The sequence below is a fragment of the Peromyscus eremicus genome, chromosome 1, assembly GCF_949786415.1.
Source record: "Peromyscus eremicus chromosome 1, PerEre_H2_v1, whole genome shotgun sequence".
NCBI classification, from domain to species: Eukaryota; Metazoa; Chordata; class Mammalia; order Rodentia; family Cricetidae; genus Peromyscus; species Peromyscus eremicus.
This window is the reverse complement of record NC_081416.1, coordinates 68,961,200-68,986,360: the sequence shown is the minus strand read 5'-3', so window position 1 is coordinate 68,986,360 and position 25,161 is coordinate 68,961,200. Positions and strand designations below refer to the sequence as shown.

Genomic DNA, 25,161 nt, shown 5'->3' with positions numbered 1-25,161 from the left:
TGTAGTCCTGTCCCTGGGGAGGCTAAGTTCAAGGGCAGCTTGGGGTACAGAGTGAGACTCTGAAGAAAGGGGAAAGAAGAAAAGGGTATTAGTCTTGCTCTCCAGTCTGCTGTCCCTTGTCACCAGTGTGTCTTGTGAGCATGTGCTAAACCCGGGCTTGGATCTTCTCCTTTGTTAAACAGCTCTGGACACACACACAGCTGTGAGCAAGACCTTCATTGTTGTCTGGTCTCCTCACAGTACCTCACATGCAGAGAGTACTTATGGTAGCAGAGGAACAGATACAGGCACAACCCAGGCCATCATAGGTCAAAGCAACAAAATACCTTGAAAAAGTATGTGTGGTGTTAATAAAAAATGATCTCACAAACGAGAGAGAGAAGTTAAGCCACAGGCTGGCGCTGTTGTTTGTTCCACAGTATTTTGATCTTATCAGAATGGTTAGACTTCGAGTATTCTGGTGCAGTGATGTTAGTAAGGTAGTCCTTTAACTTTGTCACTATTTCTGTGTGTGCTGCCATGGTTGGTGTGAAAATGATCATGTGTAGAATGTATAAATGATCGTGTATATAAAATATGATAAATGTTTGATAAACATGATCATGTATAGAAGGTAGTAAGAATGGATTTCTGTGGGGTTTGTTTTGTGTTACGGTTTTGTTAGAGTTGGGGTCACCATTCTATATCCTAAGCTGGCCTCAAACTTAGGCTCTTGAGTGCCAGAGTTAGATATGAGTCACTATATCTAGCAACTTCGGTGTTCTTGATAGAGGAAATGGTAAGGTGCAGTCGGGAATAGAGAAGAGCAAGCATCTTTACAGGCAACAGGTAGGAAATGGCTTTGGTTGATGGGTGTTGGCTGGGAAGAATGCTGGAAAACAGCTTAGCATGTGGGCTCTGATGCATAGAGAAGCTGTCTGGTGTCTGAGAACAGGCTCTGGCTGAGGTTAAGAGTGCTTTACAATGTATACTGTTTGGTAGATTGATGCAGAAATTGGAGACACAGGTGTCACTTGGGGGTTGAAAGTGGAAGTGACCCACACAAGAGTGCCATGGAACTGCTGCTTTCTTCTACTTTCATAAGTAGGGAAGCTGAGGGTTTCAACTGGCAGGTTAGTTTTTCCATTGAGGCCTAGATTCAGACAGAATGTCATGTTTCTCCTGTTGCAGTGGGCTCCCTTCAGAAGGGCAATTGTTCCGGACAGTCTGGAATGACCCCTGGTTCTTGGCAACATAAAATGAAACTTCAGCTGATTCTCAAGTCGTCGAAGGCTTACTACATTTTGTCTGATGCTGCCATGAGTCTTCAGAAGTACGGAAGAGCATTGCGATACATTAAGCTAGCTCTACAGAGCCATGGTAAGCCACCATAACTGAGTATGTCCAAAGGCCTTGTTGGAGGGAGGGAGACATCTGAATAATAGTGATCCTTCACTCCTGTTTTTTAAATACTTAATTTTAGAGAAGTACCTCCTAGCATGTCATAGTTTATTTTTTGCACAGTGTTGTAACATCTCCTTGGTGTGAAGTGTGCAAAGCCCTGTGTCACCTGATGTGGACAGTGGCGGTCAGGGACAGAGCTTTAGCTAGTGACAGCCTCTTCATGTTTGCCATGAGTATCAATTCTAACGTCCTTGTGGGCTCTCCCTCTCACCGTTGTTCACACAGATACTTACTGCTGCCTCTGCACCAACATGCTGTCTGAAGTGCTGCTGTTTCTCTCTCAATATCTGACACTCTGCGGTGACATCCAACTCATGCTGGCCCAGAACGCAAATAACAGAGCAGCACACCTTGAGGAGTTTAATTACCAAACAAAAGAGGACCAGGAGATCCTCCATAGTCTCCACAGAGAATCCAGCTGCCAGGGTATGCAGATACCTCCCTTGTTCACAATGGGATTATCTGTCCAGCTTATGTCCATTTATGCTCCAAAAGTGCTTTTTGGTTAACTTTTATATCATTTTCAAGTTTTCCTTTTTGAGTTTTAAGATTGAGCTTGGCTGGGCATGGTGGTATATGCCTTTAATCCATTTAATCCCAGCATGAGGAGATAGGCAGGTAGATTTTTGAGAGTTTGAGGCCAGCCTGGTTTACATAGTGAGTTCCAGGCCAGCCAGAAATACATAGTGAGACTGTGTCTCAAAAAAAAAACAAAAAAACAAACAAAAAAAAAAACAAAAATAAATTGAGAATGGTCCTGTGTGTTTGTATTAAATAATTTTCAAATATTTTACAGTTATTAAAGCTAACTAAGGTCTGAGTACAGTTGTGTTTCCTTTAAGTACTCTTGGTGAGGTTTTTATGGGTACAGATCTAGGCTACCGGTCAAGCCAGGGTTTTGGAGGGAAAGAAAAAACGGTTGGTGAAAGTGGGTTAAGTAAGTACCCTCTAGATGAGCCCAGGAGCTAAGAGAAAGTTAGCTCATGGCCATCATCATTCCAAAGGGAGATAGTGATTTAACCACAGGAGCAGCTCAGCCCAGAGCATCCATGTGTACACACTGCGGGGGGGTTGTAAGTGTCAGTCTTGGATAATTACAGCCAGCATAGAATACTAGAAGACAGAGATGTATCATTTCCTAGTAGTGTGGGAAAATCTGAGTGGTGGAAATATTTGGTATTTATAGACAAAAAAATACTTTTTTAGTCAAACATGAGTATTCTGGGAAAATACCATTTTATTAATAGATAATATTACTATGACATTTAAGTTTTTTGTTGTATTGATGGGATCTGTATTTACACTGTAGTACACTTTTCTTTTTGACTTAAAATGTCAGGTACAGTAGGTATTAAAGAGGAAGGACTCATAACATGACTTGTATTGATATCCTTTTTTCTTTTTCTTTTAAGGATTTGCATGGGCAACAGATCTGTCTACAGACTTAGAAAGTCAACTTTCAGTTAGTTGTAAATGTTACGAGGCTGCTAATGAAATCTTGCAGTTTAGTGACTTAAAAAGTCAGAATCCTGAACACTATGTACAAGTGTTGAAGAGAATGGGAAACATTAGAAATGAAATCGGTGTGTTTTACATGAATCAGGCTGCTGCACTGCAGGCTGAGCGAGTAGGTGAGTGTCTATGTCCTTTTCGATCCACCTTGATCACTAATTGAGAAAATGCCTGATTGCTGCATCTCATGTAGGCATTTCCTCAACTGAGGCCCCTTCCTTTCTGATGACTCTAGCTTGTGTCAAATTGATACACAGAACCAGCCAGTACAGAGACCCTGAGTGCTTAAGAGACATCTGGGATCTGTCAGTGGGAGTCAGAATCCAGGAGAATTAGATAAAATGGACTATAGCCTCTTCAAAACTCCATGGAACCATGATGTGTATTTGATGCTAATACAGTGCTTTGCTTGGGTGTCTTAGTTGGTTTTAATCTCAGCAAGTATTGAGAATAGCTGTGATTAAATGTGTTATTCTGTTGGGACTGCCAAGTGGTCTGAGGTGGTGACTGAAGACAGGAAGTCCAAGATCAAGGTTCTTTTCTTGGCTTTCAAAGAGCCACATTCTGTCTCTTCTCACAAGGCCCTTTTCTGTGTGCACCTTTATGTCTCTTTCCCTTCTTACAGGGATCAGAGTCTATTAGATCAGGACCTCACTCTTAATGACTTCATTTAACCTTAATCACCTCTTGAAAGACCTGATTCTAAGTATAGTCACATTGTAAGCTAGTGGGAGTTAGTTCTTCACCTGAATGACTCAGGAAGATGTGTTTCCTCATGTGACAGGCATCAGAGAGAGTGCTGCAGTTGGCCCAATTGGTCACACTGATGTCTGCTTATGCAATTGTTTTCTTTTTTTCTTTGTGAAGTGAGCAAATCTGTGTCTGCTGCAGAGCAACAATTGTGGAAAAAAAGCTTTTCTTGTTTTGAAAAGGGGATTCACAACTTTGAGTCCATTGACGATGCTACAAATGCTGCCCTTCTGCTGTGCAACACAGGAAGACTCATGCGGGTCTGTGCACAGGCGCACTGTGGTGCGGAGGATGAGTTCAAACGGGAGTTCTCTCCAGAAGAGGGCTTGTATTACAGCAAGGTAAGGCGTTGCCTTTGCGTTGGGCCTCATCTACTCACTGTCATCCTTCCCAACTTGGTTTTGCTTCACTAAATAAAGCTAAATATGAGTACTACATTGTGATGGCAAAAGAATGGGCAGCTCATAGGCACAGTAAGATGTTAGTGCTGAGGATGGTATATGGAATTATTGGGTAAGATGCTTCAGGAAATGGTGTGGATGCAGCTAGAGTAACTGTTAGTGTACTAAAGATTGGCATGGAGACAGTGAGACTGGGAAAGAGCGAGAAGATACAGGTGGAAGGCTGTGTGTCCTATCCAGTGTGGGAGATAGAAATGTACATCAGAGTCAAAGTGGAAGCAAGTCTCACAGAAATGATCAGACACACATCACAGGTCATAGGTGAACACACCCTTTAAGGTTAAGAAACTTGCATGTACTCACACACATAATTAAAAATCAGTCTAAGGAATGGCTCTGAGCTACTTGTAACCCCAGTACCTAGTTGACTGAGGCAGGAGGATTGTAGGCTCCCTAGCAGGGCGTGGGGTTGAGTTTATTTACCAAATTTTGCTACACTGTCTCCAATGTTGGAAAGAGTACAAGAAAGGAGCCTGTATGGCTCATGAGGTAAGGGTACTTGACACCAAGCCTGATAACCTGAGTGAACTCACATGGTCAAAGGAGAGAACCAACTCCCACAGGTTATCGTTGAGTTTAATACATACATGTGTACACATAGTAAGTAAATACAAACAAATGCTACAAAAAAACACGAACACTTAAATTATTAGTTGTTTTGAAACTTTAAGCACTCATGGAAAATGTTCCTAGCATAGAACATTTTAAAATGGAAGTAACTTTAAAAAAACAAAAAAAAAAAAAACCTGTTAACAAATACTTACCTAAAATGTAGCAAGTACTACTGGGTGATGGGGCTTAGTGACTCTTGTGAGAATACTGTGGCCAGGTATTTGAAGATGAGGTTGAGATACTAATAATTTTTTGTAGTTTACTAGTTATACAAAGTAGTTTTACTTCAGAGTGGAAAAAAAAAAAATAACAAAGTACAACCTCCTGCATCAGCCTGAGTCAGAAAGCAGTGCCAAGGACAGTCCCTGTAGTGGCGTTCTGTCTGCTTCAGAGACAGCTCTTTGCTAAAACACTTGATTGATTCTTTTCTCCCTTCTTGGTGATACCATCCTTTTGTTACTTCTCCCAGATTAAATTGATGTCCAAATGGGCTGAAGCGTGTTTCATTTCATTGTGTTCTTTGCACATGTTTAACAGAGTCCTGAATTCACTTTCCCTCTTCACAGGCTGTCGATTATTATTTGAAAGCTCTGAGGTCATTGGGTACGAGAGACATGCATCCAGTTGTTTGGGATTCTGTGAACTGGGAATTGTCCACTACATACTTTACCATGGCAACTTTACAGCAAGATTATGCTCCGTTGTCCAGAAAAGCTCAGGAGCAGGTGATAAGATTTCCTGGATTTTAAACTGATGTCAGCATTACTTACTCCTTCATTTAATATTGCACAACAGTCTTCTTTAGCAAGCAGTATTTATTTGTTGGTTTTTGAGATAGGGTTTCTCTGTATAATAGCTCACTTTGTAGACTAGGCTGGCCTGGAACTCACAGAGATCCACCTGCCTCTGTTTCCCAAGTGCTGGGATTAAAGGCGTGCACTACCACCGCTGGCAGCAAGCAGTATTTAATGTGAAAGTTCTTACAAGATTATAAGCTTATCTCTTCCCCTCCCCCTCCCCATTGAAATATATGAACAGATTGAGAAAGAAGTAAGCGAAGCTATGATGAAGTCCCTGAAACACTGCGATGTTGACTCTGCGACTGCTCGGCAGCCTCTCTGTCAGTACCGAGCTGCGACCATCCATCACAGGCTGGCTTCTATGTACCACAGCTGTCTGAGAAACCAGGTGTGGTCATCCCAGATTAAATTCCATGCTTCATCTATTTAAAAGTACCCCCTTCCCTCTGCATGCTTTCGTGTATATTTTAAATGCCGCCTCTTCCTGTCAGCTAACGTAGTGCTTTCCCCTTTGCGTCTGAACCACGTACTTTACTATCATTGATTGGGTCTTAATATGAAATCATGTTTTCCTGAGGATGTCACTTAATATTTGTTTAAGCGTAGTTAGGCTATGTATAGTAATAGTTCTGTGTACATTTTAAAATACTGTTCTCAGGGCTGGAAAGAGAGAGTCAGCAGTTAAGAGTGCTTGCTGCCCTTTCAGAGAACCTGAGTTTGATTATTAGCACCCACATCGACAGCTTATAACCGCTTGTAACTCCAGATCCAGGAGGACCCAGTGATTCTGGCCTCTGCAGACACCTGAACTCACTCGTGTGCATATACTCCTTTTCCACACACACGTAATTAAAAATTGAAAATAAATCTTCAAACACAGTTCTCCCACCTTTGTGCAATGGAGTGTGCATATGAAAGCACCTGGAAAGCATCAGGAGCATGGACACAGTTTAAAAACCAAGAAAGAAGCCCCGCTGGCCTGGGCTGGGGGTCAGGGAATAGAAAAGTGCTCTGAGCCCTCTTGTTCTTTTTGCTGTGTTATGAGCTTGATGGAAGGAGTTGTACTGCCTTTCTCCCATGGATGACTGCTTGTCACTGAACATTTTGTCTCTGAGACTCAGCCACACTGATGTATGGAGCCCCTTGTTTCTTTGGCTGAGTTTTATTCATTTTTTTCCTGAGTTTTTTGAGAAGAATTCACTATGCCATTCAGGCTGGCCTAGAACTCACTGTGTAGCTGGCTTACTGAGAACTTAGAGTTCTCCTTTTAGTCTCCGGCCTCATTTTTTTATTTCCATAGCAGATACTAAATGGTTATTCTAATTTAATAAACAAAATTTATAAAATGTAAGAAATAAAAAAAAGAAAGCATTTAGTAATGTAGGCAGAAGGCTTGAGTAATAATGCTGAAGCTCAGCATTTCGATCTTTATTTTATTTTTGTTTGTAGGTTGGTGATGAGCACCTTAGGAAGCAGCACCGAGTACTGGCAGATCTCCACTACAGCAAAGCTGCAAAGCTCTTCCAGCTTCTCAAAGATGCTCCCTGTGAACTACTTAGAGTGCAGTTAGAAAGGGTGGCATTTGCAGAATTTCAGATGACCAGTAAGTCTAACTTCTCAGATGTGTGTGGGGGGGGTGGCTGTTTTCTGGATTGTCTTAGAGGGAGGCCAAGCTGTTTGTGGCTCATGGATATAAGCAGGACTATTCTCCTATCAATTTGCCCATAGTTAGAGCCTTAGTAGCCACTGAGAGAAGTCCCTATACTTTTTGAAATGGTTTTTAAAACTTAGAGAAGTGAATAGAGACTTTTAAGATTGAAACAGTATGAAAATCTTGGGTGGAAGCAGCAGCATGAGAACCATAGTCCTCACTTGCTACTTTTAAACATTGAACTGATACTTAGCAACTGTGATTGTGTAGGGAATGGATGCTGCTGTATAGAAAATAGTGAAAAGTGAGGGCTTCACTGTGTCATCTTCACAGCAGAGATTAAATGATAGGTGAACATTCTGACCACTTAATGCTTCCAGGGTTCTCTCCCTGGAGTTCTTGACTTGGGCTCTCCTTGCCTGTAGTGGTAGCTTTTGAGAAATACCTCTTATATGGTAGGGAAACTTGTTTGAGTACAACAACTCATTTTATCTTGTTTTGATTTTTTTTTTTAATGCTATAAATATAAACTTTTAAGTTTTGGATTTTGGAGCGTTCCAGATGTCTGATTTTGGAATTAAGGAAGCTCGGCCTATAAAATCTATACACATACTCTAAAATAGGGAGACAAGATCTGAACTGTTCTGCACCAAAACAGTCTGGTTAGGGATGTCAATGTGTACTTTAAATATGTGTGACTATGTTTGTGTGAGATAGAGCCCTTGAAGGGGACATATGAAACTGCAGGTTTATTGCCTGTACATAGGATTCTTGGAGGATAGGAGGACCATTTCCCTGTGGGCCTTTTAAGAAATGGATTTATTACCGTTTCTAAAAATATTATATTCTACTTTTATTTTTTGCCAGTGTGTATGCATGACAGATATATGGGATGGGCTCTGGGACTGATCGGTCCACTCTGGGGTAGCATCTGGGTAACCTTTCACTTGCATCTTGCAATATTCTGACATGTTTGAATTCTTCAGGATTCTTATGTATTTTTATAAAAGACTAGATACTGGAGATGGAATCTAAGATGATTGGTGTAGTTAATTGCCTTTAGAAAACATTTTAGGGTAAGTGAGAGAGCTCAGCAGGTAACTTGCTACCAAGCCTGATGACCTGAGTTCCATCCCTGGGACCCACAAGTTGTCATCTGACCTGCAAACGTGTTATAATATGTGTGTCCTGTCACGCAATAAATAAATGCAATAAAAAGTTTTAAACCATTCTAGTACTGTGAATATCTTAGAAAAATAGTGGAGGTACATGGCGGGACCAGGAGGGTGGTTAGCCTGATTTGTGGGTATTTGTAAGGCACATTAGTAAGTGCTATCATTAAAGACACTTCATCTTAGTTTACCCTAGTGTATGGGGCTCTTATACCTTCCTTATGTCCCTGTTGTCTGCTTCCTGCCCCAAAGGTGCCACATCTACACTGACATCTTATTTGTCTATTGACTTCCAGGGTAGCAGGCCATTTTTAACAGTTTTAGATTATACTGTAATAGAAGGCGGCCATTAGCAGGTGGGGAATTCCCATGTCCATTTTCACTTCTGATGCTAGCTGCACACTTGAGAGCTCTGACACATCTGTAGGCTTTGGCAGTTTGCAAAAGGGCCCAAAGAACTCACTGAAAAGCTATCAAATCAACCAAGGAAGAGTTCAGGAATACCCCAGAAGTAAAGCTCTGCATTGTCCTTCCAGTGCAGTTACAGGTAGTGCTGACCCCTACCTCATCCCAGCAATGATGTATAATTGTGCCCAGTAACCACCACCCAGGAAGCTCTGCCACACTGTGGAGTCCACAGTACATATTGGGATTTGGGTGCGTGGTTGAAATACACCTTCAGCCTCTGGAAGATAAGCTGTCATCCTGCGGCCCAGAAACTCCATAGAAACCATATTATTAGACTGCCCAATATGGCCAAGCCCTCAGGTAGATAGAAACACCTTTGTCATATACATACTTCTGAGGACTTCTAGATGGCCTTGGAAGCCACAGAGAATGGCCAGTCATTTCTGTGGAGGTTAACCCTTTACTCACAGCACTGTACTACACACACACTGAATGTGAACAGAGAACAGGAGTAGAGAGAGGTGCCTTGCAGTAGTTGAGAGATGTAGAAGAGTGTAATACTCACCTGATCTACCTTTGAAAAGAAAATGTAGCACTGTACGGTAGCACAGCCAATATTAAATTGACTCAACCAACTTCACACAGCTAAATGGTGGGATGACCTCTGAACCACAGGCACTTGTCTGTTGGTCCCCTATAACCTAATACTTTAAGATATTAGCCTCTATTCGAGAGAGATTGGTATGCTCACCATATAGAGCCAAACGCTGAGGCAAGGGAACATTACTACAACTACATTCAAAAGTTAAAGGTATTAATGCAGCATACTACTTTGGCTAGGCTTAGTATTTTTTTCAAAAGAATAATTAGCAAGTTGGCTTTTAGTTTGTTAGGATTGTCACAAGCTGTCTTTATAGTGCCTGAAAGTCAGTAACAGTAACACTGGATGGCTTCATAGGTTTGTAGCTTAGGAATGATCATTTGTGTTTATTTTAGGTCAGAATAGCAATGTTGGAAAGTTAAAAACATTATCTGGAGCGCTTGATATCATGGTGAGAACTGAGCATGCATTCCAGCTTATCCGGAAGGAGCTTGTGGAGGAATGTGACCAGGTAATTGGAGAAAATTTTTATGTTTTATGTTAAATGTATGTAATAGGTATATGGCACATACTTAGGAGTGTGTGTGTGTGTGTGTGTGTGTGTGTGTGTGTACTGCATAAAAGTACTAATTGGTTAATAGTCTTAGTCTATTTGTGTGCTATAATAAAATACCAGAGCCTGGGTAAGTTGTTACAAAGGAGTCTGTTGACCCATGGCAGTGATCCACGTTAGTGGATCCAAGTAGCATGGCACCATTGTCCTGTTAAAGGTTCTCAAACTATGTTGAGCATGGTGAAATGGAAAGGGAACAGGCCACATGCAGAATGGGCCAGGATCTGAAGTCACCTCTTTTTAACAACTTACACTTGGGAGAACTAGGCCAGTGTTGATGCAGAAACAGCTCTCACCACCAAGAGAGAATGAGATAGTTTATTCTGCAGCCACATGGCCAAACATGGCCTGGGAAAGCAGATGGATGTCACCCAGATCCTACCATCTAGTGTGGTCAGTCTCTTGAAATTATATAGTAGAACCAAGAAAGTCCTATTTTATGAATACATTGGTGGGACTATCATACAGGTGAGTTACAAGAAAGTGGAGACATCTCTGCTATAGATAGGTTTCAGATGCTATCTGATGGCATCCTTAGCCTTTAGGGTGGCAGAAGCTAGGGGTCTATTGGTACATTCCAAAAGCATTGGCCTCGTTGTCACAGGATGGATGTTAGGCCAGACACAGAGGTGGGCAGTGAATGGCTTTTAAGGGCACTAAGAACCCAAGATGGTTTGATCTGCAGCCTTCCAGATCTTCACAGTTGTGGAAGTTCTAATCAGTCATCCAGCCTTGTAGGATATTTAACACACACACAGCTCCTTCATCCACTTACTTACCCCCTGGGAACTTTAGTTTACACCAGTTATCTAATGTAAACTCCAGAGGCAGCATTGCATGGGGAGGGCCCAGTGGTCCAGTTACTTTCTCCTGTGCCCATGTCTTAAGTTCATTAGCTCACGGCCACACACTGCACAGGAGCCTCAAAGCACAGCCTTGGGCAGTTCAGCCAAAGCACAGTAGTTACATTTGCATGATAGTATTACTGACCTACTTTAATGAGTGTATTTTTTTTTTTTTTGAAAGTTTTTTAAGAATGATTGTTAATGAGCCATAGTTACCAAGGGACCTGTTAGCAAGTTACAAAGCCTCTTAAAGTCGTATTTCTGGTTTGGAGGTGTCTTTGCCTTTGCTTTCCAAGGGCAGGGAAGCCTGTGCTCTCAGTCCTAGTGAACTGCCCAGGAGCATTTGCTCCCCAAGCTCCACAGCATGTCCAGCATTTCTGCAGAGTGTGCCCCTGTGTTCCTCCCACCCCTAACTTTTCCAACCCTGGTGAATCCTGGTTAGGTGGTATCCGTTTCCATGGTGCTTATGTAGCAACCAGTCAGTGTTGAGAAGTCATGAAATTCCCATCAGGATTCATTTATTTTGTTAGTACTTTTTAGGTGTGGGGACTTTACTGTGTCTTTGTTAGAGTGTTCTTGGGTCTGCTTCCTGTTTGTGATTACATAGTCTGCTGGATTGCAGGGGCAGCTTTGCCATCATTGTGTATGAAATGTGGGAGAAGGGCAGCTTAGGTGAAGTAACGTTGTGCTGTCTTTAGCCTAAGAATGATGAAGCTACATCGGCTGCTGATTCTTCACCTAATCTTAATCGAGAAGAAGTGATCAAACTCCTTAGTATATTTGAGTCTCGTCTGTCATTCCTTCTCCTTCAGTCCATCAAATTGCTGTCATCATCTAAAAGGAAAATGAGGTAAATTACATGCTTATTTATTGAACCTTCTTTGCTAAAGAACATGAGTTCTCTCGACTGATGTAAAGAACAGGTAGGTTGCGTTTTTTATGTTGTGTGTGGAAAATGCAAAATTTTAAGTACTATTCCTTGTTAGGTATATTCATATGCATATGCATAGGATAAATACAATATTGGAGAGACAAGTAGCCCTGGAATGAAGACCCTAAATTGTTTGTAGTAACACTTACAAGCATGTCTTTGATATGAATTCAGGGCTGTGATGTGGATCCTGAGGGCCAGTTGCTAGAGTCTCTGAGGCTGGGATGTTAGGGAGAGAGAAGAATGAGGAGTGCACAGCCAGAGATCCCAGGTTCCTCTGCTGATGTGTAAAGTGTGCTCTTTCACCGGAGCTGTTCTTTTGGCATCAGTAACTTGAAATTGAGTACCAAGTACTTCGTCAGGAGCGTGATAAAAAACACAAGTGTAGTCTAGCCCATATTACAAAACATGGAAAATAGATAAAAGTAAAAGAAAATGCACCCACATACATCATTGTTACTAGTTAAGTCTGTCTTATCATTGTATCCTGGGATACAGGTAATTTTTGTCTTATATTTTAAGACTGTTATGTGTGATTGTTATGAGCTTTGACAGCATTCTAGAAGTTTCACAACTGTGACACAACACAGCCCATCACTCCATAAATGCTTCTTGCTGACATTAAGCAAGCTGATCTTGTTCAGTGCCTGAGTTTTCTCTTAGTGCCTCTCTCGTTCACAGTGGTCATTTCAAGCCCCCATAAGATCACTATCGTCTCTGCCCTTCTTCCTAGTCTCTGCTTCTTACTATGTGCTGTTATTTGTGCAGAAGTGTTGAAAACTGCTCATCTGTTAGGACGACAGAGTCTGGTTTGGTCTGTCTCAGAGGTTTCACCTGACAGGTGTTCAGTTGAGTCATTTTTATAACTTTTTTCATTTTTTTTTTTTTTAAGATTTATTTATTTATTATGTATACAGTGTTCTGTCTGCATATACACCTGCAGGCCAGAAGAGGGCACCAGATTTCACTATGGATGGTTGTGAGCCACCATGTGGTTGCTGGGAACTGAACTCAGGACCTCAGGAAGAACAGCCAGTGCTCTTAACCGCTGAGCCATCTCTCCAGCCCAACTTTTTTCATTTTTATAAGCTACAGTTGAGAATTTCTTCTTGCCATGGCAACCTTCTGTATACCACAGGATACAAGTTCTAACAATAGTAGATGCCCATAGCTAAAATTCACCTCTGAGGTTTTAGTTAGCTGTCTTCAACTCTAGTTCAAAATATTAAATGGAAAATTTCAGAAGTAAACAGCTCATAAATGTTGTGCACCATTCTGCATAGTCTGATGAAGTACATGCTGTCTTAGGATGTAAATTATTCCTTTGACCACCATATCTACACCATACACACTATTAGTTTACCTGTTAGTCATTTAGTAGCCTGCTTGATGATCATCGTGGCCTGTATTCATGTAACATCTGTCTGTCTCCATAATGGCCCCAAATTATGAGAGGGTGATGATGCTGACAATTTGAATATGATGCCAGCTTTAAGAGAAATGAGCCGGGCGGTGGTGGCGCACGCCTTTAATCCCAGCACTCGGGAGGCAGAGGCAGGCGGATCTTTGTGAGTTCGAGGCCAGCCTGGTCTCCAAAGCGAGTTCCAGGAAAGGCGCAAAGCTACACAGAGAAACCCTGTCTCGAAAAAACCAAAAAAAAAAAAAAAAGAGAGAGAGAGAAATGAGCCAAAAGTTCTCAGTAAAGAAAGAAAACAGCTGGGCGGTGGTGATACACCTCTTTAATCCTAGCACTCAGGAACAGAGAAACCTTTTTTGGTTTTGAAAAACCAAAAAAAGGAAAGAAAACAGGTAAGTGCTGGGAGTTACTAATATCTATGGTAATATTGCTAATCCTTGATTATGTTTACTATAAGCTTGGTTTATCATTTTGGGGGGGGATATACTATATATGGGGTTCAGGATACCTAGTTTCAGGATCTACCCAGAGTGTTAGAAGGTCCCTCCCTGACAAGGGACGGGGGTACATTTAGGGTGAGGTAGGTCTGTGGAAGGTGATTCCTTACATCTGCTGTGCCCTTAGCTTTGTCCTGTCTTTCACACCATACCTCAGAGAGACTGACTTCACACACACTGGGTACTGCCACCCACATTCCATACTGCGTCTTCTCCCATGCTTTTATTCTGTTTGGGAAGGGAGGACTGGGGAGCCAAGACTTAGTTGCTTGGCGCATACCTCAGTATTAGATTCACAGCTTCTGAGTATCTTTCTCCTAAGGAGATCTTTTATTGGGGGAAGTCTTAAGTATGCAGCAAGTTATGTTAGTATGTTCACTACAGTTTAGCACATGTATCCATCTTTTTGAAGAACCAGAAAGCAGAGTAAATAACACATGTGGAGAAGGGACTCTAGGCTTTTATTGCCTAAAAACTAATTGCAGGTAGGTTTTTAAGATTCACTGTTGTGTCCACAAGGTGGCAGTATATATAAGATCATGTGAACTAATTCAATGATTTTTCATAAATCAGTGGTTTGAGTGATTGGCTGACAGGTGGTAATTTGAGTCTTTTGTTATGTTTTATATCACAATAGTCCTATGTATGACCTAATTAAGTTTTATTTCTGATCACGTTATTAATGTTGAAGAAAAATTATTTATTTGGTTTTTCAAGGCAGTTTATCTATGTAGCCCTGGCTGTCCCAAACTCACTCTGTAGACCAGGCTGGCCTCAGAGATCTACCTGCCTCTGCCTCCTGAGTGCTGGGATTAAAGGCATGAACCATCACACCCAGCTAGTTTAGATTAAAATTTTTTAATCTAAAGTTTTTATGCAGACTGCATGTCCTTTGAGCTGATTTGTGTTTTCAGATTTGCTAAGCAACAGAGACATGATACTGTGGCAGGTTTGCAGCAGAGCACTGTGGTTACTAAGTCAGTGACTTGGTTGTGTTTTACTCATGTGCAGATGAAAACAGCTAATAATTTCATTGAAATTTGAAAGAAGCAGACCTAGTTATCTCCTTTGAGAGTAAAGGAGGTGACAGAATGTTATTAGTTTGTTTTATTTTGACTATTTCTCCCACTTAGCCTGAGGCTGAGAAAGTGGGCTTAATAATTGAAAAGCCTAACTTAGGTTCCCAGTAATTACAGTGAAATCTAAGAAAATTAAGATTAAATTTCTTTTTGAAAATTTTCATTTTCAAGCTGTTGAGTGTGCTTCATGATATGACAGCTATGTAGGTGCTGTTAGACACAATGTAAATTTTGTCTATTAAGTTGCAGAGAATTTATTCTTTGGGTTAAGAATTGAGCTTTTCTTACCCCTTACTTAGTATTCACTGCTGTAGCAGAGTGGGGCCTCGACATTTTGGAGGCTTTAGGATTTGAGATGAAAAGCTATAAAAAGTAGTGTCTGGGAATCCTGGAGCCCTTTCTTGTATGTAGTACAGAGAACAAATTAATAACTTCATGGACTGTCCAGAGACAAATACATTAAGTATTTAGTTGAGTAAAATGGTAGGTAAGGCAAATCAGTTAATTATCTTAAGAGGAAAAGGATTTGTTTGACATAGTGGAGCCTGTGAACAGTGACTTTAGTTCAGTGGGTAACAAGAGGTTAAGAAAAAGCATGAGCTGTACAAATGGGAGGAAGTTAAATCAGGAATCTGAGGCCAGAGCGCAGCTGCTGGTTGGGATGTGGGTTGGTGAGTAGAGGAATGGCCACCTAGCCTCTCCATGCCCTTACCAGCCACAGCTCCCACTCTACTCTCTTGAAGGCATATATTCTTTGACCATGTTTTCATGGTCGGTCGCTCACTGTGCCTTCTCCCAGTGCCCTGCCACTGAGGCGGTGGTCTGTGTGTGATTCACTTAGTAGCCACAGGCAAGTGCAGCTGCTCTATAAAGTGCCTGTTATTTCTGACCTCTCCCTCTATCCCTTTCACCTGTCTAACTCTAGCAATAACACTGAAGAAGATACAGTCCTCCAAACCAACAAGCAGATTTACTCTCAGCTTTTGAGAGCAACTGCCAACAGAAACTCAACTCTGCTGGAAAGAATTGAAGTCATCATCTGTTTGCTGGAGCAGCTTGCCTCTGGGAACAGTGGGTCAAGTGGCGGTGCTGTCCCCTGACCCAAAGTTGTACCTGAGGACTCTGTCAGTGCCTTCCCAACCCAGAGCTGTTCTGTCTACTCGGTGCTGAGTCTTATTAAATATGAGGAGATGCCATTTAAACAGGTCCACAGTAGAGACTCGTTTCCCACAGCAGGCAGAGGACGTGGGTTGTTTTGGCTTCTTCCTTTAAAAGGTGAAAAACCAGAATGGAACCAAAAGCTTCCCAGTGTATTTCCTAGAAAAGTACATGGTTCCTCAGTGATAGCACACTTCCTATGATGAGATTACACTTGCAAATAGTCTTCAAGTATGTTTAACCACCTGGTGGAAGATGAGATTATTTTGGATAAAAAGTTACTTTGGCTAAGAAAACTTTTATCCAAGTGACTTTACGGGTTCAAATGGCTAGTAGAAACTCTGCACATCAGCATTTCCTTATAAATTGCACAAAAAAAAGTGTACCCTCTAAGCTGTGGTGCAGGATTTTCCGAAGACTGGTAATTGTGCAGGTCTCTATTCAGTGCATGTTCCAAAAGGACTCACTTTTCTTTGACTTTATGTGACATTGGTAAAGAATAGGTACTATCTATCATTTTTTCATTTTAAACTTGAAACTGTGAATAAGGTAAGAGAACTATTTTGAATAAATAAGCTATTTATTTAACATACCTTGGTATTTCCCACTTGCATTCTTCACACTGCTGTGATTTGATTTGCTTGTGATTAGCAAAACTTGACGAAGTACAACCTAGATCATAATGCTCAAGGTAAAGGTCTGCCACCCATTCATTCTCCTGGAACATTCTGCTTGTGCCATGCTGCTCTGGGGATCTTGCCCACTTGCATGCGTTCATTCTCTCCCATTACCAAAGCTGACTGCATATGGGGCTGTGACTAAAAGTTTCAAGGAAGTGTGCAGCCTGTAAATCAAGCAGACTCTTCTGCTTGGGTGACACTCTGCTGTCCAGTCACTGTGCAGCCTCTCCCACACCAGCCACGCCTGCAGCTGTGGGTTTCTCTCACTTCAGCTGGCCTCCATTGCAGCAAAGGCAGATTCTCTAGCCATTTGTCTAGTTCTTGTTTGGTTTGCATTGTCCTTGGAGCACATTTTCATCTGTTTACAAGAATTAATCACTGAAACCCTTAAAGTTTTGGTGAAATTGTAAAGCTTTTGAACCAACTCAGCAGTCCCATTTCAGGACTGCTGTGTTCCTTTGCCCCTGCAGTGAGTGTGAACACAGTAACACACAGCCCTTCCTCGACCTGGCTGCTTCCACTGAGCATAGCACCTCTGGAGCAGATGAACTCAACAGGATTTCCCCCTGCTTCCTTAGAAATGAGCTGGGGTGTTAGGACTGCTTGTCTCCTAGCCCTTCTCCTCAGCTGAAAAGCCTTCAGATCGAAGGAAGATGGTTTTTAACCAAGGAAGTAGAAATTTGGCTCTTTCCCTTGTCATAGCAATAACATGAAAATTTCTGCAGGAAAAAATAAAAGATCCTTCTTAAATGTGTTGTAATTACTTATGTTGGTTTAAATTAAAGTTTCCTGAAGTACATGTGTTTTAGCTGTTCCTTTAGAAGACTCTGTGGCCTGACCACTCAGGTTTCTGAACCTTGTTCAGTTAATTTCATTGTCCAGATACCATCGTTTTATGACAGTGGCTTTGTGTGTTAAGAAGTTGTAAGCCAGCTGGGCGGTGATACACACCTTCAATCTCAGTACTCTCACTTGGGAGGCAGAGGCAGGCCAGCCTGGTCTCTAGACTGAGGTCCAGGAAAGCCAGGGCTACACAGAGAAACCCTGTCTTGAAAAAATACAAAAAATTCATAATCCCTATTGTGTAGAAGATAAAGGATAATGCCTGTCCTAGATTAGGAAAATTAGTTACCCATCTAGCTTCCAGAGCCCTGTTGTGGCGTGGCCTGGCCTACAGGACATAAACAATTAAGTGTTCACTGCTTTGCAGGGAGAGAAGACCACCAAGCCAATTAGGGTAAGCCAGAAAGGCCATGCATTCAGAGCCACAGCCAGTTGGGGTGAGGTGTGTGCACAGACAAGTTGCATTTGGCAGCAGGAGGCGACCACTGCAGGGTGCAGAGATGTAGACCTGACTGTTGTGCCAGACAGACAAAACTAAGACACATTGGGACCTTTGGTTCATGTCAAATGTTAAACACGTCATTATAACGTATTGTGCAGTATAGTTAATTTCAATTCTGTGTCCTACCCTAGACCAGTCCTCAGTTTAAGTGCTGTGAAAGCAAAGCCATTTCTGACAATGCTGTGACCACTGGTGGTACTATTGGGATGGCAGAGATCATGTGGAATTGAAAAGATGGGGATTCTCTAGGGCAAATTATTTGATGTTTCTAAAAGGTACTTTTTCCCCAAGTAACTGATCCTTAAATCTATTTTTAAAGTTCAAGTAATGCTTTCTTTTTCAGTTTTAGCCTGGGAAGCCATATTTGCTTTAGCCACTAAGAATCTGGCTGCTTTTCTTTGCAAAGAAGTCTGACTTTCTCTTAGAGCTGTTTCTAAGTCCTAGCACTCTCTGAATTGTCCTGATCTCATTACATGTTCAGTGTAGAGATATGGACATCACAAACATCAAACCACTTCTCTGAAATTGATTTTTTGGGAAATAAGCCATTCAGAGGAAGCTGAGCGTTCTGTTGTCTGTCCTTGTCACTAACTACTTTCCAGTATGAGTTGCCTTTGAAAAAGAAGACAGAGCTGTGTGCATAAGAGTAGTAAGCTGAGTCGATGTTTCTGAATGGATGGTTTTGTGGCATTATTGCTGGAAACACTTGGCTCATCATCTTTGGATAAGAATTAAGTACTTGGTTTTGGTTGACATCAAAAGCAAATACCTGCAAAGTAAAGCAGACATACACTTTTCTGAGGATTGTTGACTCTGAACTTACAACAGCATCTTGATTTAATCTGACTTTGCACTGAATTCTATAGACATGAATGAAGTTCTAAGTATTTTCCCATCTGGTGATCTGCCATTGTTGTGTAGATCTGAAGTAATTAGAATGTCTTTCAACTAAGAACTTGGATCTAGTGATACTTACTAGAGACTCCTTGAAGAAGTAAATTAACTGCTGCCTCCGCTCATAAAAGGCAGTGTCCAGGGGACTGGGGACGCCAGGGAAGCCTTCCGAAATCAATTTGGGGTACCTCCTTCCTTGTTCATCTTCTGTGTGTGCCTGGTCATTCTCGCTGTCATATCTCCAGTATTGATTTCCTGAGAGCCAACCCAAAACTGTTAATGTGGTTTCTTAATACCAGTCCACAAGAAACATGGCATGGGCCAGAGATACAACCCAGGACTCCTGAACTCCACCCAAGTGAGACTTCACCCACCATCCCATGACAAACTGGCATGCCACTTCATGTCATTCCAAAGGGTAGCTTCCAATAGGACCTAAGTCAGCCCTGTGTGGTGCTCTGCCATGATTCCAGAGAAAGGTTTTCCCACTCAACCATCTCCTTAGACCTCCCATGACTTTTCAGTTTGACCCCACTGTTTGTCCTACCCATCACTGCTGTCTTAGAATGCTAGATGCCTCTCAGTGAAAGCCCACAAACATCATGGAATATCTCAAGTCTTAGTCTACAGACCATTTGTGGTGGTTTGAAGGAAAATGGCATCCAAAGGAGTGGCACTATTAGGTGTGACTTGGTTGGAGTGGGTGTGGCCTTGTTGGAGGAAGTGTGTCATTGTGGAGGTGGGCTTTGAGGCCTCCTTTGCCCAAACTATGCTCAGTGTGGTAGAGAGTTCACTTCCTGTTGCCCACAGATGAAGATGTAGAACTCTCAGCTCCTCCTCCAGCACCATATCTGCCTGTATGCCTCCATGTCCCATCATGCTGGTAACAGACTAAACCTCTGAAACTGTAAGCCACCCACTTAAATATTTTCTTTTATAAGAGTTGCTGTGGTTGTGGTGTCTCTTCACAGTAACAGAAACCCTAAGACACCATTCTTTTCCATGCTAGAGGCATCTAGCCACGTTTACTCATTTGGTGACTTAGGAGCCTTCCTAAGATCAGGATACAGCCCACCCTGAGCCTAAGCAAACAGGAAAGCCAGTGGTCACCAGCACTTAACAATGAAACCTTGGTAAGTGCTGGAAACATCCTGAGTGCAAGTTGAGTAAGAGAAATAGAGCCACGCCCAAAGCATTGTTACCTTTAAAAAAGTACCGCTCATCTTTTCCCCATGACCAGACATGGACGAAGGCATCGATGCTTTGCATGGGGATTCCACGCCAGCCAGTGAGAATTTGGAGAGGGTCCCCATAGCGAGTCCTGTTGTTACGGTTTTCATAGAGCCAGTACCAGCTACTGCGGAAGAAGTAGGTGTTGAACCTCACCCTCACCTCACCATATTGGTTCCTCTCCTTGCGAATCCAGTCAAACACTGTATCAAATGATCCCTCACATGACCCTGGAAAGAGAAGAAATAATTCCAGCCATTTGTCACTGCAAACAGCAGCATTCATAATTGTCTGGAATGGGGACGACTACATGGCTAGCACTTCCTGTTGGAACGCCCTAAAGAAGCACCATAGAGACTACACAGGGAGTAGGCTGTTTTAGAAAGCCGCTCACAGGGTTCCCAGACCCAGTCTGGATGCAGTTCTGTGACCACTCTAGTGCAGCTGGCCCATGCCTCTTGTTGGTCCATCTGATCTCATGAGAGGAAAGACATCTGATTTGGTTCTGGACACACAAACAGCCGTGTTTCCACTGGGGGAAGGTCATGTGTCTGCAATAGGCTTTGAATGTCAAGAATGGGAGCACATGAGAGCAGACCTGGGATGGGCTCAGTGAGGGCTTAGGAGTGGAAATGCTTTCCCTGTCTTGGGCATCTGTGCTGTAACCAACCATCAGTTCTTTTTCTTAACAATAATAATAATTTTTTAATTACATGTATGTGTGTGGGTGCCCATGGGGGTCAGATTCCCGGCACTGAAATTGCAGATAGTTGTAGGTGCTGAGAATTAAACCTCTGGAAGGCTGGAATGCACTCTTAACTGCTGAGCCACCTCTCTACCCCACCATTTGTATTAAGCAGCCATAGGTGCCTGGCATAACAACTGAAAGTTTGTGGCGAAGCTGATGTGTGGCATCACAGCTTCTTACAGTGGCTCTGCATCCACACAGCTCTGTGATGCCGAGGTATGGGAGCTCTGTGTGTCTAAAAGCCACAATGTCCTCTGTCCTCACCAGTGTGTAAGGAATGGAGAGAGAAGGCACAGAAGGGATTGTTGATCTTCACCTGTGGCTGTCGGTGGTCTAGTGTGATCACTTTAAGAGCCTGTGGATGGAGCTTGGGGTTATCCCTTCAGCCATGCAACCTGTGCTGTTTGGGGACCAGCCTCTAAGTGAATATTGAGTGGAGTCTCCTGGCTTTAGCCCCCTCAGTACCCTGCTGGATCTGCCCTGGATGCATCTTACCATATAGTCTTTGAATTGCTTTCCTGTCTGACCAGTCCAACTCAAATGCAGGCTCCTGGGGAATGTAGTTTGGTTGCATTATGGATCCTGCCCTGTAGGTGTGAGGCAATCCCAGGACATGGCCAATTTCATGGACAGCTACCTAAGAGGGGAACACAAACCACAGGTGTGGAACCATACCTCAGTCTCTGATGATGCTGGGACCAATCACTAAATTATAGTGGTCTGGCCTATGCCCTGTGCAGAGTAGTGCTTGCTTAGGAGAGAAACGGGGTGAGTATTGGAGAACTACCATCAGAGACTTGCTAAACTTTCTAGAAGGTTATGCACACACCAAGGAAAAGCTGGGTTTCTAGGTGCTTTGCCTTCCCAACAGAGCAGCTGGGGCCTCTTACTTTGAGAAGGCTGATGCCCGTGTCACTGGAGAGGGGGGTGAAGTGCTCATCATCATCAAAGTGGATCTCACCCAGACGCCAGGCGTGTGCAAACTCCTGTCCACTCCCGTCAAACAGCCTTGGACAACCCAAGTGCCGGCCTGGTGTGGGGAGAGGGGTGGGTAGCAGTGAATGAAGGTGCCCATCTTAAGTCCCTTTCTGACAATACAGACTTTGACAACACCAGTCTCCAGGAACACTAGCAGCAATGGGCTCTGCATAAGGTCCATGGAAGCAGACGGAGCTACTGGGCATCTGTGAACAGTGTGGCTGTCAAGTCTAGAAACAAGCTGGGTGCGGTGGTGCACACCTTTAATCCCAGCACTCAGGAGGCAGAGGCAGGTGGAGTTCTGGTTTCTGAGGACAGCCCGGTTTACAGAGCGAGTTCCAGGATAGCCAGGGCTATACAGAGAACAAAAGACTAGAAACATCTGGATACTAACTTGTGTGTGTGTGTGTGTGTGGTGTGGTTGTGTGTGTGATGCCAGTGCTGATGGAGGGGACAACATCTGGGGCTGGGTCACTATAATGGGGAAGACCTCGAGGTCACCGTCTCTTACTTCTATACTTTTATAACAAACCATGTCTTGTGTACTCTAGAATTAGGAAATTAACCCAGAGAGAGAGTGAGCATAAGAGAGCGAGCAGCAAGGTGGATGGGAACACTCTAGTTCACAGATGGGCCGTAGGAGTCAGGGTATCCATTCAGTCTGTCAGCAAGGAGGTAGTGGTGCCTTTATGTGTCTTCACACAGGTCAAGTAGGCTGTACCCACTGCTGTTCCATGTGCCCAGGAGAATGGGTGGGTGATGAGCTGGGATGTGCTCTAGGCAAGTGAACTCCAACAGCGAAGACCTTAGAATCTGCCGAGAGCAGATGCTACCCCCTCCTGTGGGTGTCATCTCTGAAGAAGCCCAGCAGGTAGGAGCTGGAACCACACCACTCTGGGGGACAAGGAAATCAAGTTGTGATGGGCCCGGGTTGCCCTTGGCACGATACTGGGCATGGGGCCCTGGGGGATGACTCAGAGGCGGCCTGCAGAGTAGGCAGGGAGGGATCCCAAGTCCGTACCCCTCTTACCTCTCCCAAAACCTAGCTTTATGTCCACCATGGTGCCAGGGGCAGTGAGGTCCTCCCGGAAGTCCAGTGGTGTCACCTCACTCCACATCCTGAAGGCCAGCCTAAAGATATATCTCTGCTCTTCCACGGAGAGCTGGCTGCTGTAGGCATCTCCCACCAGCCTCCAGGTCAGTGTCTTCTTGGAGAAGGCCCTGCTGGGCCCAGTGTCTGAGGTGTCCTCATGTTGCCCACCTGGCTTGGGCAGCAGCATTTGAAGGAAGCGCTTTTGCCGGGCCCTGGGCCGGAGACCTAAAGGGGTTGGCAGGGCAGCCTGAGGTGGCAGCTTTGTGTCAGGGATGCCACAGCGTGGCCTGTTCATAGCTGCCAGTGTAGGCAAGTCTAGTTCCCCGCTGGCTGGCAGTCTGTTCGCCCTCTGGAATCTACGCACAGCTTGAGCCAAGGTGGAGCCCACAGAGACCCTTGCTGACTCCTTTGGGTGAGGCTCCTCTGACCAGCCATATTTCAATAGGAATCTCTGTGGGAAAGAAAAGCCCTGAGTTCATAGGTTGCCAAGATTTTTCCTGTACTGTAGGGGGTGTGGAGGGGCACGAGATACAGGACAGTATCCAGGGCCATCCAGAGTGACGTCATGGGTGCCACATGCCCTGTGGAAGAGTGGCTGATCTTGCCTAGACACTGATGCTGCAAGGATTAACAGGAGATGGAGCTAGGTGCAGCTCACTGCTAGAGGTGCTTGCCTGGCTTGTGCAAGGCCCCAGGTGTCATTCCCAGCTTTACAAAGACGACACCAGGTTAAGCAGGCTCTCCGCCTCTGCACAGCCATCCTTCTGTTATGCTCCGGCCTCTACATGTACGTGTGTGTGTGTGTGGGGGGGGGGGTGTATACTGCCTGGGCATGCAGATGCTGCTCCTCGGTGGGTCTCCTCTTACCTGAGCAGCATGGAGGTCGGCAATGGGCTTGGCCTGGCTCAGAGGAGATGGCTCCAGGTCCGAACGATCCCGGCTGTGGAAAAGCCTCTCAGGCTGGGTGGGCTGGGGTACAACCAGCCAGCAGAGCAACAATGTCAGACGCAAGTCAGAGGCAGCAAGCATGGCTCCACTGGGACTCTGGTCCTACCTTGCTGCGTCCCCGTCTCCCCTCCTGAGGAGCAGGCCATGGTGGGACCCTTTTATAAGCAAGCAAGCATTCTTCACCCAGCTCTGAAGTGTGCCTACTAGGAAGCTGCTTCTGAGGCCCCGGTGAGCTGCCTTTGAAGACCCCAGGGCTACTTTTCTCATGGGTGTAAGAACTCCTCTTCCTTCAGTCTGTGGATTGCTCTCCTGTGTTGACTTTCCTGGTTGAGTTTGCTCCTAAATGAACTGAGGGAGACGTGCTGAATGCGTCCACCTGTGCTGCTCTGAAGGCCCAGCCTAAGCCCTAACAACATGCCCTTTAGGACTGGGCTTGCAGCTTTAAACCATACCCCTCAGTTTGCTCCTACTGGGGTCTCTTTTTGCTGAGGGGCCTGGGGCTTAGGGCAGGTTAATTTGTTTCTAGACTTCGTTTTCATATTTCTTCTACTGGTTGTTTTTCTTTATAAAAAAAAAAAAAAAAGAATGTCTCGGGTAGGCAAGATGGCTCAGAAGGTAAAGGCAATTGCTGCCAAGCCCGATGACCTAAGTTCAATCCCTGGCCCCATATGGCAGGAGAGAACCAATTCCTGCAAGTTGCTCTCTCACCTCCATGAGCATACTCACTGCCCACTGCCCAAATAAATAGTAAATAAATGTAATTTTAAAAAATAGAATGTCTAATCAGCATATAGAAAAGCAAAATTTAAAACCAGTGCAAGAAAAGGCGATCGAGCTCCTGCGGTGGGGCAGTGCCATGGTGAATATTCTTGCAGACACATAGGTGTATGTCTTTAGAGAAGTGTATGCATGGGTCATACATACACCTCCACAGAAGCCCTGGGTGCCTGAGTGTTCCTGAACACAGGTACGTTTTGTGGAGTCCCACTGTGGTCAGTGAGTCGGTGTGAGGATGAACTAGAACCACTGAGGCCTACAACATACTACATACAGCCTGAGGGAGTAAGAGGCAACCCTTCAGTCCCTGGAGTCTAGAACTGAGCCTGGACTCTCATGCCAAAGGCCATGCACAGGTCCCCATCTGCACCCAAGCCCTGCCTTGCCCCTCTTGAGGACTTGCTGTGACCAGGGCCATTTGGCACCAGGGACTGAAGACCATTCATGAGGCATTTATAATTTGGAGACACCATTCAGTAAATACCCCCCTCCCCAGATGGTGAGGACCCTCCTGTTCT

At 43.9% G+C, this 25,161-nt stretch overlaps 2 protein-coding genes across 3 annotated transcripts in view; one reads left to right on the top strand and one right to left on the bottom strand.

The window, feature by feature from the left end:
• Positions 1–16,542, top strand: part of Edrf1 (erythroid differentiation regulatory factor 1) — a 34,076-nt gene extending 17,534 nt beyond the window's left edge. For both annotated transcript variants that reach the window (XM_059265217.1, XM_059265212.1), the window contains 10 exons: positions 1,171–1,359; positions 1,669–1,869; positions 2,856–3,074; positions 3,823–4,046; positions 5,345–5,503; positions 5,817–5,966; positions 7,028–7,181; positions 9,806–9,921; positions 11,567–11,718; positions 15,718–16,542. In XM_059265217.1, the coding sequence (XP_059121200.1) occupies positions 1,171–1,359; positions 1,669–1,869; positions 2,856–3,074; positions 3,823–4,046; positions 5,345–5,503; positions 5,817–5,966; positions 7,028–7,181; positions 9,806–9,921; positions 11,567–11,718; positions 15,718–15,892 (1,739 nt within the window). In that variant the 3' untranslated portion in view covers positions 15,893–16,542. The remainder of the gene's footprint in view (positions 1–1,170; positions 1,360–1,668; positions 1,870–2,855; positions 3,075–3,822; positions 4,047–5,344; positions 5,504–5,816; positions 5,967–7,027; positions 7,182–9,805; positions 9,922–11,566; positions 11,719–15,717) is intronic.
• A 1,902-nt stretch (positions 16,543–18,444) lies between these two features.
• On the bottom strand, positions 18,445–23,947 carry Mmp21 (matrix metallopeptidase 21). Its single transcript, XM_059250530.1, has 7 exons — positions 23,786–23,947; positions 22,856–23,369; positions 21,738–21,877; positions 21,343–21,484; positions 20,072–20,329; positions 18,952–19,124; positions 18,445–18,744 (listed from the first exon to the last, which is right to left on the bottom strand). Exons 1-7 carry the CDS (start codon positions 23,945–23,947, stop codon positions 18,445–18,447), a joined length of 1,689 nt encoding a protein of 562 aa, XP_059106513.1.
• Between the last annotated feature and the right edge of the window lie 1,214 nt (positions 23,948–25,161).